This window comes from Cricetulus griseus, chromosome 7, assembly GCF_003668045.3.
Source record: "Cricetulus griseus strain 17A/GY chromosome 7, alternate assembly CriGri-PICRH-1.0, whole genome shotgun sequence".
Classification (NCBI taxonomy): Eukaryota; Metazoa; Chordata; class Mammalia; order Rodentia; family Cricetidae; genus Cricetulus; species Cricetulus griseus.
In genome coordinates this window covers 84,034,085-84,051,506 of record NC_048600.1, presented here as the reverse complement: position 1 = coordinate 84,051,506, position 17,422 = coordinate 84,034,085, and the positions used below count along the sequence as shown (strand labels likewise).

The 17,422-nt window shown below is 49.9% G+C and overlaps 2 protein-coding genes across 4 annotated transcripts; one reads left to right on the top strand and one right to left on the bottom strand.

Moving 5' to 3' along the window:
* The first annotated feature begins 5,545 nt into the window (after nt 1–5,545).
* On the top strand, nt 5,546–10,282 carry Slc16a13 (solute carrier family 16 member 13). Its single transcript, XM_027426946.2, has 4 exons — nt 5,546–6,109; nt 6,254–6,397; nt 7,331–8,068; nt 8,746–10,282. Exons 1-4 carry the CDS (start codon nt 5,911–5,913, stop codon nt 8,949–8,951), a joined length of 1,287 nt encoding a protein of 428 aa, XP_027282747.1. The 5' UTR covers nt 5,546–5,910; the 3' UTR covers nt 8,952–10,282.
* On the bottom strand, nt 10,246–12,737 carry Slc16a11 (solute carrier family 16 member 11). 3 transcript variants are annotated; one of them, XM_027426950.1, is made up of 5 exons: nt 12,457–12,737; nt 12,010–12,356; nt 11,624–11,767; nt 10,605–11,372; nt 10,246–10,522 (listed from the first exon to the last, which is right to left on the bottom strand). In XM_027426950.1, exons 2-5 carry the CDS (start codon nt 12,209–12,211, stop codon nt 10,293–10,295), a joined length of 1,344 nt encoding a protein of 447 aa, XP_027282751.1. In that variant the 5' UTR covers nt 12,212–12,356; nt 12,457–12,737; the 3' UTR covers nt 10,246–10,292. The 3 variants fall into 3 exon arrangements, with proteins under 3 accessions (XP_027282751.1, XP_027282749.1, XP_027282750.1); XM_027426948.2 differs by having other exon boundaries at nt 12,010–12,220; nt 12,457–12,598; XM_027426949.2 differs by having other exon boundaries at nt 12,010–12,217; nt 12,457–12,596.
* Nucleotides 12,738–17,422: the final 4,685 nt, after the last annotated feature.

The window sequence follows — 17,422 nt, the reverse complement described above, 5'->3', positions numbered from 1 at the left end:
AAAGCCACGTTCGCATCCATACAGGAGAGAAGCCATACCACGTGGGTACCCTATACGTCCTAGTAGTTATCCCCCCACATACACGCAGGCAGGGCCAGGTTTTGCCACCATTGCTAGATTTCTTAGAAATAGGCGGCGTGAATCAGGGGCTTGGATTTGGGAGAAGGGTGGTGGTAAGTATATTCCCGGACTAGGGACTGTGGTCCCAAGGGACTTACGGGTGTTGATGCTTTTGTTAAGTAAGGCAAGGCCCACCTCCAGGGCGCCTCGGAGGAATTACAAGAGTGTGGATGCTAAAGGATTGTCATCAGAGAGCTAGACAATTTTCCTTCCTGTCCCAACTAAAAGATGGCTGTGGAAGGGCAGGGACCTAACAGACCTGTCCTCCTACAGTGCGACCCCTGCGGCCTGCATTTTCGGCACAAGAGTCAACTACGGCTGCACCTGCGTCAGAAACACGGGGCTGCTACCAACACTAAAGTGCGCTACCACATCCTGGGGAGCCCATAGCGGAGTCCCCCACCCGAACCACACTTGCTCCTTGGGGGCAGCAAAAGCTGCAGGCCCAGGCTTGGCTTCCCTGAAGGTCTTGATACAGGAGTGTGATAGGCCACTCTGGTATCAGAACCTTCTGTCACCTTAATTTCCTACTGGGGAGAGCAGGGGTGGCAGATCCTGGCTAGATCTGCCTCTGTTTTGCTGGTCAAAACCTCTTCCTTATAATCCAGATTGGGTAACTAGTGGCTGGGGAAAAGGAGAGACACAAGGCACTTAACTTCTTCAAGGAACTGCCCCTACCCCCCCCCCATTTCAAATGGTTTATCTGTAAATATAATTTATTAAGGCCTATGGGTGGCACCAGGGTCTTCGTTCTGTTTGCATTGCCGACTTTCCTCTTCCACAAGTGTGATCAAAAGTGACCCGAAACGTAGGTGAGGGCACTGCTCTGCTGGCAGAGCTTCTTAGCACTTGGCTGTCTCCCTTGGCTTGAGCATTGCACATTGTTTTTGTTGTAACTTTTCTCTCTGGAATCGTCCTTTTTCTGTTTGTTTGCTTGTTGGTTTGTCCCTTCAATTCTAGGACTGCGACCTTTAGTTTTCCTAGGGCAAACCCTGAGAACCTGTAAGGTTAGGTAAGGAATCCTCTCTGGTATTCTGGATGGTGCAAGTCCTGCAGCAGGCTAGACATGGAAAGAAACTTTGCAGCTCTCTGTGGCTGATGGGGACTTTTTGATGAACACAAAATGTAAATAATAAATTCCTCCTGCAGGCTGGTGAAATGGGGACTGGATTCCTCATCATTCTAAATGGAGGTGGGTTAGTCTTTCCTGCAAAAGGCATAGCATCTAAACTGTCCCATTGATCTACCCACCTGTGTTTGAATGTACTGTGTTCATCTCTCAGACAGAACCTGTGAAGCCTCTAAGCTGAGCCCGTGATCCTCCCACTGGGGCTGAGTTAGTATGTCCATGGAGAGCTGAAGATTTGTACCAGAGATTATAGGCCCTGTTCTTATCTGTCCAGTTTCTAAGAATGTTTTGACCTGGGGAGAATTAATGACATTCCTTACCTTGACTACGAGTCTGACCCATTCTTTACTGCATGAGCAGCTGGATTTGAATGTTCCTTGGGGTTTAGTATATATACCCTTTGTCTTCAAATGTGTTTTTTGTTTTGTTTTGGTTTTGGACAGCTTCTGGAAAGTGTCCAGATTCCAGAACTTTCATCTTTCATGGGTGCTTGGTAATTTTCTTACATGAGTATCTGGGTCTGTGACTCAGTCTTCCTTCCCCCACTACATTCCTGTCTTCGACCAGTGAATATACTTGGACTTTACATGGGAAGATGAAGGGGGCTGAATTCCATGCTGGATTTGTTGTCATTGGGGATTGTTGCTGGAGTCACAAGCTTCAAGGCTTTAAAAGACTGGTTGCTGGATTGGCCAAATGCCCCTTTCTATGTGAACAGTCGCCAGATAGTGTGTGAGGTTAGCTGAGGGCTGCAGTTTTTGGTGTAGGCCACGTTGATAAAAATGTTATGGATGGAGTTCCCTGGTTAGATGGAGTGTCTGGAATGTTAGATGATATTTGGGAGCCTTGATTTATAGTCCTGGTACCTATTTGCTGCCCTGGGACCTATTTGATGATAGGACTTGGGTATGAAGGTTTGAATTTGTAAGGCAGAGCTTCCAGAATTAAGGCCGTCAGCTGGGGACTGGTGAGAAACCCTTTCTTCCACTTTCCCTTTTACTCCCCTGTCACCTGAATGGAAAATTGAAGAGGGGGAGCAGAGGAGAGACTGAAAAGGTATTGTGGTTTCTGTCTAGAAGATGGGTATGTGGGAAGTGCTGGGTGAGACGATGTTAGATCCTTGGAATAAAGAAGCCTCTCTCGCCCTCTCTGTGTGTCCTAGGCTTCTGTTTGTTGGGGGGAGGGGACACGTGGGGACTTGGAAAGTGGCTCCAAAATATAACAACTTGGATTCTGTTCATTTCACTCTTCCATCCCACTAGTCCTCTTCAATGGTCCTTATTCTCCCTTCCCTGCCCTAGCCTTCCGGCTCATTGTGTAGGAACCAGTGACTTCATGGAGCTTATCCGGAGCCACCTGCATCCTGCTGGTCTGAAGTCACTTCCTGACTGAGGTGTGGAGGCACAGGGAGAAAGTAGGAAAGCACCAAGGATTTGGGAAATGCATCTGTGCAAGCACAAGTTCTTAACTTTCGACCCACCCACTCGTCCATCACACACACAGCCATCACCAAAGAAAATGGGCAGGGCTTGGGTGCCATAAGAACAACAGAGGTGAGCTAGAGCAGCTAGGAGAAGGCGGAGTACGTAAGTGCCAACGTGCCTGCTCCACCGCCCAGCCCTGGTGTCTTGGAATTGATCTAATGTCCAACACATGTGTCTTTTCCCGTGACCCATGTGTGCAGGGTGCACAGGTGTGTTCTAGCCCAAGGCCAGAAGTCACTAATTCTAAGCTTACCTCCCTCTGGACTTTGCTCAACTGTGACAAAGATGAATGTGACCTCAGAAGCACCCCAATGACTACAGGCTGTGGCCGTGTTCCTTCTTCAGCCTAGTGTTCTCCCTGATAATCTATTTTAGTGATTGCCTGGATTTCTTCATTTTTTTAAATAAGTCCATAACCTACATTATATTTAAAAAACAAAAAAAAGTAGCAAAATACTAAGCAAAAGTTTCTGTCACCTTCCATTCCAGCTTGTCCCCTATTAAAAATAAGACCAGCTACTATTAAATGCCAGGTTCTAAATAAAGCATTTTAGTGCCCAGACTAATTTAGCCCCCTGGAGGCCCTCAAAAGCAGGGAGTATTCTCTGCAGTTTACAGGTGAGGAAGATTTATTGACCAAGTAATAAGTAGTAAAGTCAAGATTGGGACTGTGCCCTGAATCTAGAGATCTCAAGACAGGACTCTTGACTCCTGGGATTCAACTATTTCCTATACCATTGGCATATCCCTACTTATGATTCTACTTGCAACAAGACTACAGACCCATAGCATTTTGGTATAATTATTTTATTTTTCCATATATGCAATTGAAAAACTTAATATGGTTTGGTTTTTCTTGGTGCCTGGGGACTTCTACCTGTTAAGCCAAAAAAAAAAAACCTTGGGTTTAGGGAGGGGACTATTAGTTTCATAAATGTAATTAATTTATTATAGTGTATGTGTATATGATGTTTTGTGTGCATACATACATGTGACAATTAGCGGATGACTTTGTGGAGTCAGTTCTCTCCATGTTTCTGTGGATTCTAGGGATTGAACTCAGGTCATGAGGGTCTCAAAGCAAGTCCTTTACCTGCTAAGCCGTCTCTCTAGCCCCTCCTTGGGTTTTTGAGACAGTCTTATGTCACTCAGGCTGGTCTTTATCTCACTCTGTAGTCCAGGCAAACCTTGAGCTTGCCATCCTCTTACCTCAGTCCCTTAAATAGCTGAGGATGCAAACAGGCCTGTGCAATCAAACTTGGTGTATATATCTATTTTTATGTGTATGAGTGTTTTGCTCCATGAATGTAAGTGACCCACATTGGTATGGTGCCTGTAGAGGCCAGAAGAGAATGTCAGATGCCCTGGCACAGGAGTTACAGGCCATTGTATTGACCACTGTAGGTGCAGGCAAGAACTGAACCCGCTGCTCTGAAAGAACAGCAAGTGCTCTTAACTGCTGAGCCATCTCTCCACCCCTGAAAGCATGAATTCTTAAAAAAGCATAGGTGGTGGCACATGCCTTTAATCCCAGCACTCGGGAGGCAGAGGCAGGCAGGTCTCTGTGAGATTGAGGCCAGCCTGGTCTACAGAGCAAGCCCAGGACAGACTTCAGAGGAACCCTGTCTGGAAAAACAAACAAACAAACAAACAAAAAGCATAGCTCCTTATCCCATCCCCATGGTTTGCCTCTTTCCCCACAGGCCTGAGACTGGCCTAGGTATGAATTCTGAACCCAAGGTTGCAAGTTCAGTCCTGGGGAGCCTGAGATTTAATAAAGGGACAGAAAAGCCCAAGTCATTGTTGTCATGAGGTGAGGGAGTGCTTGCTAGGGGCCTGGCTAGAGGAACGAGGCTGACTGCTCCAGTGACCAGGATTATGGCTTGTCTCTTGTGTAGTTCAGTATGAGATCAAAACTGGTTAGGAAATGGCCATTACTAGAAGGCAAAGGGAAAGCTCCAGCACCACGGAGGAAAGGTAGGTGGTACTGAGGAACTCTGGATGATCTGGCAGCCACCCTTCCTCTCCGGTTATTTTTGGTCTCCGTGACCAGCAAGTTTCCTGTCAGAGGGGATAGAACTACAGGAACAAATCCCCATCACTGAAATGAATGCCAGGGGTCCAACAAGTATGCCCCCACCCCCCTACACAGGGTTTAGCTAAATTGCCCACGCACCATAAGATTGCCTCTGCCTCTGGAGCAGCTAGAATCGCAGGCTCTTCTCTGCCTCTGCCCATCTCGGACCCTGCGTGAGGTCAGAATTTTCAAGGCTTTTCTAGGGAGCTGCTCTATCAGTTTTCTTTTTCTTTTTTTTAAGATTTATTTATTTATTATGTATACAGTGTTCTGTCTGCCTGTGTCCCTGCAGACCAGAAGAGGGCGCCAGATCTCATTACTGATGTCTGTGAGCCATCATATGGTTGCTGGGAATTGAACTCAGGACCTTTGGAAGAGCAGCCAGTGCTCTTAACTGAGCCATCTCTCCAGCCCCTCTATCAGTTTTCTTGACTCTTACCTCATAGCCTAATCCTTCGTACCCACGCTGCCTGACAATTCTTGGATCCCTGACTAAGCAAGTGAGTTCCTGCCTGGCCAGGACCAGTTTATCCACCAGCAGCCCTTACGTGCAAGTCTTGAAACGTGAATTACTCCAGCTCCCTCACAAACCCGCGGTAGGTCCCTCGTCACGTGGGATCTATCCGCCTCATGCTCCTCCTAACGCATGCGCCCCTCTCACTGCAGGTTCAGAACCAGGCTGTAAACCCCGCCCACCCCCTCCGGGTCCACCCCCTGCTCGGGAAACCTGCATCCTAATTGGCTAGCTTGGGGTTGGATGTTGGCCCACTTAGGCAGGTGCTGAATTCTCAAAGATAACATCCAGACTCTCTCCTCTGGGTTGTGGCCGGAACCCAGTTTTGTTCTCTGGCTTCTAAAGAAATCATCTGGCCCGGGTCTGGGTTCTCTGCTGCGGGCTAACCGGTCCCAGCGGCAGTGGCAGGTCCTGGCTCGTAGGCCTCCCTCCTCTTGGGGGAAAGGCGCAGGCGCCTCACGCTTTCTCAGGAACTTCCTAGCGACCAGCCACAGTTAAGCGCCGAGCGTCCTGCAGGGTGGGTGGGTCACAGTGGGCGGTTTTATAGCCCTGATCAGGCAGGGGCGCTAGCTTTGTTCCTTCCCGAATGGCGCGCAGGGCAGAGCCCCCCGATGGGGGCTGGGGATGGATGGTGGTGCTCTCAGCGTTCTTCCAGTCGGCGCTCGTGTTTGGGGTGCTCCGTTCCTTCGGTGTCTTCTTCGTGGAATTTGTGGCGGCGTTTGAGGAGCAGGCAGCCAGAGTCTCCTGGATCGCTTCAATAGGGATCGCGGTGCAGCAGTTTGGGAGTGAGTGCTGCGCCTGGGTTCGGTGGCCTACGACCCTCGGAAAAGAGGGAATTTGGGGACCAGAAAAGGGAAAAGCGAAGGGTTGGGAGGATGCTGAGGGAGGACGGCGGAGACCACCTCGCAGAACCCCTTCCAATTCCCTAGGCCCAATAGGCAGTGCCCTGAGCACGAAGTTGGGGCCCAGGCCTGTGGTGATGACTGGGGGCATCTTGGCTGCGCTGGGGATGCTGCTTGCTTCATTTGCTACCTCCTTGACCCACCTATACCTGAGTATTGGGCTGCTGTCAGGTGAGACCCTGGGCAAGGGCAGAAGTCCAAGGCCTGGATCTTAAGCCTCTGGATTGTCACCTTCCAACTCTTTCCAAAAAGGCTTAGGGAGAACCTGTGCCCTGAAGGGAATTCTTTAACTAGATGACTAAATCAGAGATAATGAATCCAGAAAATACAAGCCCAAACCCATCGGACAGGAGTGTAGAGGGAAAATTTCTTTAAGATTGTGCTAGGTATCAACTGAAATAGATATCATTGGCCTATTTAAAAAATAATAAGGCTTTCAGTGTTTATCGATGTTTATACACCTGGGCAAAGGAAGATTAATGCAGCCAGAAACGGTAGAGATGGGGCTCCAATTCCAAAGTTCTGTTTTAGTTATTTTAAGACTGCTGTCTCTCGTCTTCCCAGATTCCATAAAGCAGAGGTTCTCAACCTGTCAGTCGTGTGTCCTTGTGGGAGTTGAATGACCCTTTCACAGGGGTCGCATTCAGATATCCTGCATATCAGATATCTATATTACAATTCATAACAGTAGCAAAATTACAGTTATGAAGTAGCAATGAAAATAATTTATGGTTGGGGGTCACCACAACATGAGGAACTGGATTGGGTGGTCACAGCATTAGGAAGGTTGAGAACCTCTGCCATAAAGTGTGTTAACCCCATTTTGCAGATGAGGTAAATGAGCCTGGTAGAGTAAGCAGAACATGCAAGGTCACACAGCTAGAAAGTATCAAAGCCAGCCCTAAAATAACCTAAGTCTTTGGGAGGCCAAAGCAGGGCCTGATCTTCTGCTAGGCAGTGTTGGGGTTACTGGGTGTTCTGAGCACCTCCAAAGTCCACAGGTCCCTGACCCGCTCCCTGTTTTTCTTTTGGACAGGCTCTGGCTGGGCCCTGACCTTCACTCCACAAGTCCCCGACCCGCTCCCTGTTTTTTCTTTTTGACAGGCTCTGGTTGGGCCCTGACCTTCACTCCGACCCTGGCCTGCCTCTCCCGTTACTTCTCCCGACGTCGCTCTCTGGCCATGGGACTGTCGTTGACTGGAGTGGGCCTCTCCTCTTTTGCATTTGCCCCCCTCTTCCAGTGGCTAATCAGCAACTATGCCTGGAGGGGCGCCCTCTTGCTAGTTTCTGCCCTCTCCCTACATCTGATGGCCTGTGGTGCTCTACTCCGCCCACTCTCCCTGACTGAAGACACTTCTGTGGGTGGCCCTGGGGCCCAGCTCACCTCCCTCTTCCATCATGGCCCCTTCCTCCGTTACACTATTGCCCTCACTCTGATTAACACCGGTTACTTCATTCCCTACGTCCATCTGGTGGCCCATTTGCAGGACCTGGGTTGGGACCCGCTGCCTGCTGCCTTCCTACTATCAGTGGCTGCCATTTCTGACCTCATAGGCCGTGTGGGATCTGGTTGGCTGGGGGATGCAGTTCCGGGACCTGTGGCACGTCTGCTGATGCTTTGGACAACCCTGACTGGGGTGTCATTAGCCCTGTTCCCTGTGGCGCAGGCTCCCACAACCCTGGTGGTTCTGGCTGTGGCCTATGGCTTCACATCAGGGGCCCTGACCCCAGTGGCCTTCTCCGTGCTTCCTGAACTGGTGGGGACTGGAAGGATTTACTGTGGCCTGGGACTGGTGCAGATGATAGAGAGCATCGGGGGGCTATTGGGAGCTCCTCTATCAGGTAAGCAAAGTGGGGATGCCAACTGGGCCAGGGATGTCATGTTGCATAATTGGAGGAAGGAACTGTTCCCACTCTGGTATATGTTAATACTGCACTCTAGTATGTTGTCCTGTACAGCCCGCATAGCCAGTCACAATAGTCCTGAGGTGGTTCACAGGAGGACAGAACTTGGGTCTAAGAAGGTCTCAGTGGAAAGACAAAGAGGACCCCGGTGAAACTGCAGGCTGAGTTTTTAGAAGACCTAGCTTGACTTAACATTGTCTTTTTTTCTTTTTTCTTTGGCCCACTGGGCTCCTCCCAAATGTCCGAAACATCTGGTTAAAGTTCTCCATGCTCAAGATGCCAGAACCTTCTGATCTTTAAACACCTTCCTCTTAACTATTAACTGAAGGTTTAGAAGGGCCACTGTTGCCAGGACAAAACACACAGTTATGCTTGACTTACTATAGCTCACCAAATCCCTACAGGCTGGTCTGGAGGTCCTACAGGGAGGGTGGTAGCTGAAATGGTCTTTTGAGGCTGTTTAAGCAGCTAGAGTTTCACATTCATTCAGTCCTACCTTGGGAAGTGCATCTCTTCTAAGACAGTGGGTCTTCCTTTGCCCCCAAACCAATCTAGGCCATTAGCCCCAGTGTGCAGATCACCCATCTGTGTTTCTTTTTCTCTCTTGGACCCAGGCTACCTCCGGGATGTGACAGGCAACTACACAGCTTCTTTTATGGTGGCTGGGGCCTTCCTTCTTGCTGGAAGTGGAGTTCTTACCACTTTGCCCCATTTCTTCTCCTGCATCTCAGCTTCTACCTCCAGACCCAAGGACCTTGTAATAGAGCCACTGGATACCAAAATTCCCCTGCCCAAGAAGGAGGGCTTGGGAGAAGACTGAACTCCCCCAGGGGGCAGTGGTCATGGAAAGCCAAAGCTTGACAGCACCAGGTCTTCTGCCCCATCAAGGCATGCGTCCACAGAAGCATAGTGCCTTAGGATTCTTGATCTGCCTCCACCAGCAGACCTGGGGTTCCTGCGATTTATGTGCCAACCCTTTGTATTTTGTTGATGACTCTTATATCATCTCCTTTGTTCTCCCAAGCTTTTCTGAAGGCTCCAGGAGATCTCAGCCCACTGAGTTCTGAATCAAATCTGAGAATCAAAGCCCAAGAGTCTTCTCATGTTTTATATGTGGTTTCTGGTGTTCCTTGGATATAAAACAAATAAGGAAACTGGACAATAATTGAAACCTCAAAAAGAGCTGGAGGTCCAGGTTCTTGGGGCAGCTAATAGGGCCATGGCTGAACAAAGGAGTGGAGACATCCATGAGCTCTGGTGACCCAAGTTCTTCCTTCCCGTCCACTTAGCTCCCTCTTCTCCACTAGTCCTGTGATAGAAGGGAAAAACGAAGAGAAAAGTCTATGTGTGGAGGAAGGTGGCTTGGGAGCCGAAGCTGCAACCTAAGATTCTTGTACTTTGAGACAGAGCCTCACCATGTAGCCCAGGCTGCTCTTGAACTTGAGACCTGGCCTCCTCCCAAGTGCTGGGATTACAGGTACTCACAACCATACCCACGTGGATTTTTGTTTTTCTCAGGCTAACAAAGGCAAATCAAATTCAAGAAGAAGTATGATGTTTGGGAGCTGGAAAAAAGGCTCATCAGTTAAAAGCACTTCCCGCTCTTCCAGAGGGCCAGAGCCACCCTCACAACCACCTATCAATCCGGATCCAGGGGATCTGGTGTCCTCTTCTGACTTCCGTGGACACCCATATACATGGGGCATACTTTCACACAAATAACTTTCACACATATAACACATATAACTTTCACACATATAGCATAAATGTCAATCTTTTTAAAAGTAGGTCTGTAGAGAGAGCTCAGCAGATTGCTTGCTGCTCCTCCTGGTGACCTGTTTGGCTCAGGGTGTCCACACCAGGCAGCTCACAATTGCCTGTAAGTCCAGCTCCAAGAGATCAGGCCTCCACATACCCACATAAATAAAAATGTAAAGTATGGGGTTTAGGATATGTCCCCTAACAAACTGAAAATGACTAGCTCACAACTTCTCAAAGACCCTCTTAAGGCAAGGATTGAGCAAAGGAAAACTGACTGGACAGGCATCCTTCCTTACTGCCAGAGCCACTGGGGCCCAGTTGTTTTCAGCTAGTTTGTTTGTTTTTCAACAGAGTCAGATAAAAATCCTTTATTAGGGAAGGGGCTCAAATGAGAAAGTTATCAACAAGCGGTATCCCGGGAGGAGTCAGCGCGCCCTGCCGAGAGCAGGGAGACCTGTGCAACTGGGAGCAGCTCCCCTCTTTCAGGGGGAGGGGTAGCTGGAGGTGAGACTGGACGGCAGGTTGGGAGGGCTCTGGGCAGCCCCATGTAGATGAAGCTGCCAGAGAGGATGAAAGAGCTGCACACCAGGAAAGAGGTACTGAAGTCTCCTGTCTTATCCCTTAGGAAACCTGAGAAGAGGGATAAAGGAATTTAGAGGCCCGGCATCCCAGGGGCAGAAGTCTTAAGCGAATCTCCAGACTCTGCCCTTACCTGACAGGGGAGGGCCCAGGAGTCCCCCGAGGCTCATCAGCATCATCACCAGCCCTGTAGCCTGCACCACACCTCCAATGCCCACCAGTCCCGGGAGCACACCGAAAACCAGTGGCGCATAACTCCCGGCGCTCAGGCCGTAGGCTCCAGCCGCAGCTAGCAGGGGAGCCCCCCAACCCTCCTCTGTCCCCGCAGTGGGCACTAGTCCCACTGCCAGTACCCCTAACCCAGTCAGAGACCCAAACACAACCAGAAGACGCGGAAGGGGCACCCAGCCCTGGTCTGCTAGCCATCCGCTGACCAGTCGGGCACTCGCATCTCCCACTGCAGCGACAGCCACCACCAACGCTGCCCCGTAACCCCCCATGCCCTGGTCTAAAGCGTGAGGACCCAAATGCACATAGGGGACGAAGTATCCGCCCCCAATCAAGGCGGTGCCCAAAGCAAAGATTGAAAAGGCTCGGCGCCTGAAGAGACCTAGGCCAAGGGCAGCTAAGGGGGTTCGAGGTGGGGCCAAGGGGTCACCAGAGAGAGCTAAGGGTCGTAGCAAGGCGCCACAGGGTGTGAGGTGGAGGGTGACAGCGCCAAGGAGGAGTAAGGCACCCCGCCAGCCGAAAGTATCAAGGAGGAACTGCAAGGCAGGTGCCAGGAGCAACGAGGATGCCCCATTACCGGTGAGCGCCAACCCTACCGCCAAGACCCGACGGCGGGAGAAGTACCGAGAGAGGGTACCCAGGGCAGGGGCGAACACCAGGGCCCAGCCGGAGCCTGCAAATGGATAGGACAGGATGAGGGTATGAGGATGGTTTTCCTAGCATTCCTTAGCCCTGCTTCTCTTCTCCACGCGTTCTCTCTCTCTCTCTCTCTCTCTCTCTCTCTCTCTCTCTCTCTCTCTCTCTCTCTCTCTCTCTCTCTCTCTCTCTCTCTCTCTCTCTCCTCCTGGTTTGGTCCCCTACCCCACAAGAAGCTCCTGTCCCCATTATAACCCCTGTAGCATACGGGCATCCCATTCTTCTTACCAGCGAGGAGACCCAGGCCGAGGTAGAGGTGTAGCAGGCTTCGGGCGAAAGCCGAGAAGACCAAGCCAAGCGAGGTTAGGACGCCCCCAACCATCACCACGGGGCGTGCCCCCCAGCGAGTGCTCAGGGCGCTGCCCACTGGGCCTAGAAGGGGGCGGAGTCAACGAAGACATGCCCCAGGACCCCCAAACTATCTCCAACACTTCTCATTGGCTGTTTTGTCTGGCCTGGTAACTCCTCCCTTTGACCTCAAGACCCACTCTTCTAGAAATTGGTTCCACCAGTAGCTCTCAGGTTGTCTGGTAATCAAGTCTCCTGTCTCCCATCACTACATTCACGGCCTCTCCACCCGGTTCCCGCCTCCCACCTCGAGGGCCCCCCCTCACTGGCTGCCTGCTGCACGGCCAAGGCCAGGGCGCTGACCCACGCAGTGTCCTGGGCGCTTCGTTCAAAGTGCTCCGCGAGGTCGGGGAGGGCAAGGCCCAGGGAGCGTAAGAGCCCGTAGGAGAGCCCGTTCACGGCGAATGCTGCGGCCGCCACCACCCAGCCCCAGCCCCCGTCCGGGGGTCCGGCTGGCTTGGGGGTCATCGCCGTCTGCTGGGGTGGGGAAACACCTGTGAATGAAGTCTCCACGCCTGGGCCTCCGCTAGGGAGCTGACGTCCCTGAGATCCAGCCTCGGGCTGCTCGCCCAGGGTGGGCACGTCGCCCCGAGCATGGGCGCGGGAACCAGGCCTGGGGATAGAAGTCCTGGGTGCGCGTGAGGTCCTGGAATGGGGGGCAGCAGGATCCCCCGGGCCGGGGGCTCCTCCTTCCCAAACCCTCTTTCTCTTACCCGACCTCTCCCGGCGTTGGGGGTAGGGAAAGGGCGAAGGTGGGTTCAGCCGGATTTTCCCCGCGGGTTCCAGGCAGGCAGGATTCTGCAGAGCAGCCAGCCAGTGCAGAGATGGAGCCCAACTTGGGCCGGCTCTCTCCGTAAACAGAGATCACCACAGGGGCCCGAGCCACCTGGGACGCGGGTGGGGGTGGGGGTGTGAGTGCTGAGGGCGGGCAAGCGAGACAGCCAATCCACCAAGCCTGGGCCGAGGCCTGACGCCGAGTCCCACGGGGATTGAATTATCCACACACAACCCCCGGTCCTGGATAGGGAACCGCGCGGAATGAGTGTGCCGGGTGGCCGCGCCCCGCCCCTCCCCGCGCCTCCCGGCGCCGCGGGGCTCACGCCCACGCACCTGCAGCCGGCTGCGCACGCAAGAAGAGTCGGGTTGCAATCCCTGCTCGGCCAGCTGCCCACGCGTGAAAATAGCGGTGGGTGATCTCCAAAGCCTAAAAGAGTTCTTCGATTCTCGGGTTGTTGGGGAGGATCCTGTAAACCTCCGACATCTAATCACTGGCCTCCAATGGACAACACTAGCAAACCCTCTGGGGAAGATAATTTCCAGTACCAAGCCCGGAGATGTTCCAGGCAATCTTTACACACTTTGTCATTTCATCTTTACAATATCCCTATGACGAAGGTGTTATCCCCATTTTACAAATGGAGTAACTGATGGTTTGGGTTAGGTGACCTCCCCAAATCGTTCAGTTTCAAAAAAAGAAAGTGGAAATATTTGAATTTAGGTTTAGCTCACAGTGGGAGGATACAGGGCGAAAAGACCAACGAGTGATAACAGCCTGCCACAGTCGAGGGAAATAGCCTGGAGACAGATTGATGTGAACTGCCCTGGAAAGGGCAGCGTCTATGCAGAACCACAGTGCGTAGGATTCTAAACCAAGGGTGGCTGGGAATAATTCAGAGAAATTAAGCCAGATGTCTTTTGTTTTGTTTGTTAGATTGCTGAAGACTCTAGCGAGCATCCCTCTTTACAGGTCACTATTGCTTTTCTTCAGCCATTTGACTCAATAGGTGTGCTCTTTGGTTTAATCATTAAACAATGCCATTGAAGTTTCAGCAATTTGCTGGTTGGAGCACATATCAACCCATAGCCACAGGATGGCAGTGTTTCCTAATGAATGAGAAAGCATCTACCTAGAAAGGAAAGAAAAGTATAGCTCAAAAGTTGTGATGCTGGAAGGCTAAAGAGTGCACAGATTTTCAGAGGCTCACCATTGTGGGTAAGGCCCACAATCGTCAAGGGCAAGCCAAGCTACTTTTCCATCCAACCCTCCCACCCCGGGGAATTAGCTTCTTCCCTACTCCGGTCTACACTTCTCAATTCTAGGTTTTAGCATACATTGTTTTTCTTTGATGAAATGCCCTCGTACAGGAGGATTTGAAGGTTTGAGGTCCTGCTACATACACTTTAGGAAAGTGCCCTCACTGGTTTCACCAGCCAGGGGCTGACTTTGTGAAAGTCACTGAGGTGGTGGAGCCTGCAGGTCACCAGGGAGGCAGGGAACTGGTTTTCCGAGAAGGCTAGTGAGGAACCAGGCCAACCGAAAGGAATTGCTTTCTCCATGGTGAAGTAGAAATATAGGCAGGGAGGAGACGGGGGCCTCTAGGTCTGGGCTGTACCAGGTAATGCTGTGCACTTTGGCAGGATTTGAGCCCCAGAAGCCTGTAACAGCACATTCCTCTTCTACCCTATGTTCTTAGCCAGAGTTGTGTGTTGATCGTGGAGTTAATGCAGCTTTGGAAAAATGGACTCCCAACAAGAAATACTGAGCCTGACTTTCAGCTCTATGTCTTAGCTATCTGATGGCAAACAAGTATCTGTTTCCTCATTTTTAAAAATGGTTATAATAATAGTTACTTGATAGGATTGTTAAAAGGATTAAATTTGTCATGGTGTATGCATGTGAAAGAGACTTAGAACAGTGTCTGAATGTGATGTGTGCTAGCCCCATGGTTACCACAGTAACTCAGGGCAATTTAACTGGACTCTATAGCATTGTTTCCCTTTGCCAGGTGGCTACTTCAGACTCAAACTGATCTAGTAAGTTCAAGGTCAATGAAACACATTAATCCAGTGAGTTTTAGTAGAATCACATGGGTTAGAAAATATGAATATTTATAGGAAAATTAAATGGAAATCGTGACACCTTTTCTTTGGGGTGGGGGTGGGCTCATGAAGCCCAGGCTGACCCCAAGTTCACTTCGTAGCCAAGGATGACTTTGAACTTCTGCTGCCCCCCACACACTGGGACTACAGGAAATCCCCTTTGAATCAATATATAATCCCACATCTGACAGTTTCTCCTTCCAAGCAAAACATATGGTCATTGTCAGAAGTTCTGTCTATTGTGAGGGTTTCCCTTCACCTGTCCCCTTTAAGGTTCCCTAGTCCCAGACAGATTGGAATGCTGCGGCAGCCCACTTCTGGGTGGTGCCTGCACAGAGTACCGAACATCTGTAAACCCGGGCCTAGTCTTCTCTTCCTTAGTCAACACACCATAAGGCACATTCCATGAAGCTCAGGCACAGAAAGCATTGCAAAAGGAGTAGAAATCAGAGACATTTGGGCAACTTCTTCATGTAACTTGCTTGTGCCTTCAGGACTTGCTCAGGCCCAATTACATATATACCACTTCCATTTGGTAATGGATTGCAGCTGTGTATATCCAATTCTGTGGCTTGGTGAGTCAGATTACACGGAGCTCACGATGGGCATCTCAGGTTGCATGGTAACCTGGTAATCCATCATCAAAAGTTCAGTTTCTGGGCCTGGAGAGATGGCTCAGCAGTTAAGAGCACTAGCTTCTCTTCCAGAGGATCTAGGTTCAATTCCCAGAACCCACAGGAGTTCTGAAGTTGCAGACACATGTGCAGACAAAAACACCAACGTACATAAAAACAAAAAATAAAATAAATAATATTTCAAAAAGAAAGTTCAGTTTCCACTAAGGAAGCCAACAGTTGTCTGCAGATGATGGAGAGCCATGCTCCAAAATCCCAAGGGCCTCCACTGTGATTCACCTATAGGGCTTGCCAAAGGCTCCAACCAGCATCTCTATTTGCCACTTGACACCTCAAGGACCATTGGGTCTGCTGCATCATATGGTCCAGGTGGTAGAGCAACCTGCACAGCAGCCTGGACCTATTGAAGAACTTTCTCCTATTCCAGGCCCCACTCAAAGTTATCAACTTTCCAAGTCACTTGGTATCTGGGCTGGAGTAACACACTCATGTGAAGAATGTGCTGTCTCCAGAATCTGAATAGTCCGCTAAACATTATGCTTCTTTCTTGGTGGTGGGAAGGACCAGGCTTAATAACTTATTCTTCACCTTAGAAAGAATATCCCTGCATACCCCATACCACTTGACTCCTAAAAAAATCACTAAGGTAGAAGTGTTGTGATATATTTTTTATGATCTAATAAAGCTACTGAAGATCAGAATACAAAGCTAGCCATAGCCATAGAAGCCGGAGGTAGTGGTGCCCACCTTTAATCCCAGGACCCAGGAGACAGAGGCAGATGTATCTTTATGAGTTCAAGACCACCCAGGACTACATGAGAGTGGTTCAGTCATGAAAAGAAACAGCTCATGCCTTTAATCCCAGCACTAGAGAGTATATAAGACAGGTCAGTGTTTCGTGCTGTATTCACTTGGCAATTAGTCTCCAGCCACGTTAAGGACAGGATCCCCCTTTCAGCCTTGGTAGAGGTAAGAACTTCCTGGTGACTTGGCTGCTTTACTTCTCGGATCTTCAGCTTGAATTCCAATATCTATCTCTGGGTTTTTATTATTCGTGTTACACAGAAGACCCTTGAGTTTTAGTTGGATTTGTTTCCTATCATCTGATTGCATATTGTTACCAGTGAGTTCAAAGCAGTTGCTACCCTCTCCTCACTTGGTCCAATCAGCACAGTGTTGTCAAGATAGCAGACCAGGGTGATATTTTGTGGAAGGAAAATGTGATCAAGATCCCTTTGAACAAGGCTGGAAAATCAGTATACATTTGAGGTATAACTGTAAAGGTATACTGGGGCCTTGTTAAACACTTTCCCAACTGATCTTCACCTCCAGCCCACAGGATCTTTATTACACCCACACATATGCATAAATACATGGGTTTATTCTGTTCCTCCAGAGACCCTTGCTTGAAACAGAGCATTTCGTTTTTATCATCGTGGTGGCCTTGTTTGTCTCATGTTTTCCAAGTTTATGAGAACATGCCAACTTCCTTACCTTGACTCTAAAACCAAAAGGAGAATCAAAGTAAGTTGTATTCATCTTTATACAAGATGTTTACAGAGTGGTAACACACACCTATAATCCTAGCACTCAGGTGTTAGGGACAGAGGGTCACAAGGTCAAGGCCAGCCTTAGCTATATAAATAGTTTCAGGTCAGCTGAATTGTTGTGGAACTCTGTCCATAAGGGATGACATAGCTTTTGCCATCTTGACACCAGAGTAGCTGTGGCTACCTGTGTGAGGCACACACTAACAGATTCTTATGGGAGAGGACTCACAAAGCTTGTGTGGAGATACATGGGTAGGTAGGTTACCAGGAGGGACAAAGGCAGTGCCTGAGGCACTCACAAGGCCCCACCACCTCACAGGCGGAGTAACAGCTGCAGAGAAAAGTTCTTTTTGGTCTAGCTGTCTGTAAGTTGCCCTATCACCCCTTCAGGGATGTGTTGCGGGTTTAGGTTTGTTTTTGCAGTGATGAGGCTGAAACCTGAGCTTTCTTAAATTCTTCCTCACCCATGCTTCTACAGTTAATCCCAATTAAATTCTTGGACTCTGCAAGCTAGATTTCAGGGGCACCTTTTGGGGACCACGGGAATGATGACAGAATCTTACCTCCTAACTCTGACTGGGCTGGAACCTGTTTGTGTAGTAGACCAAGCTGGC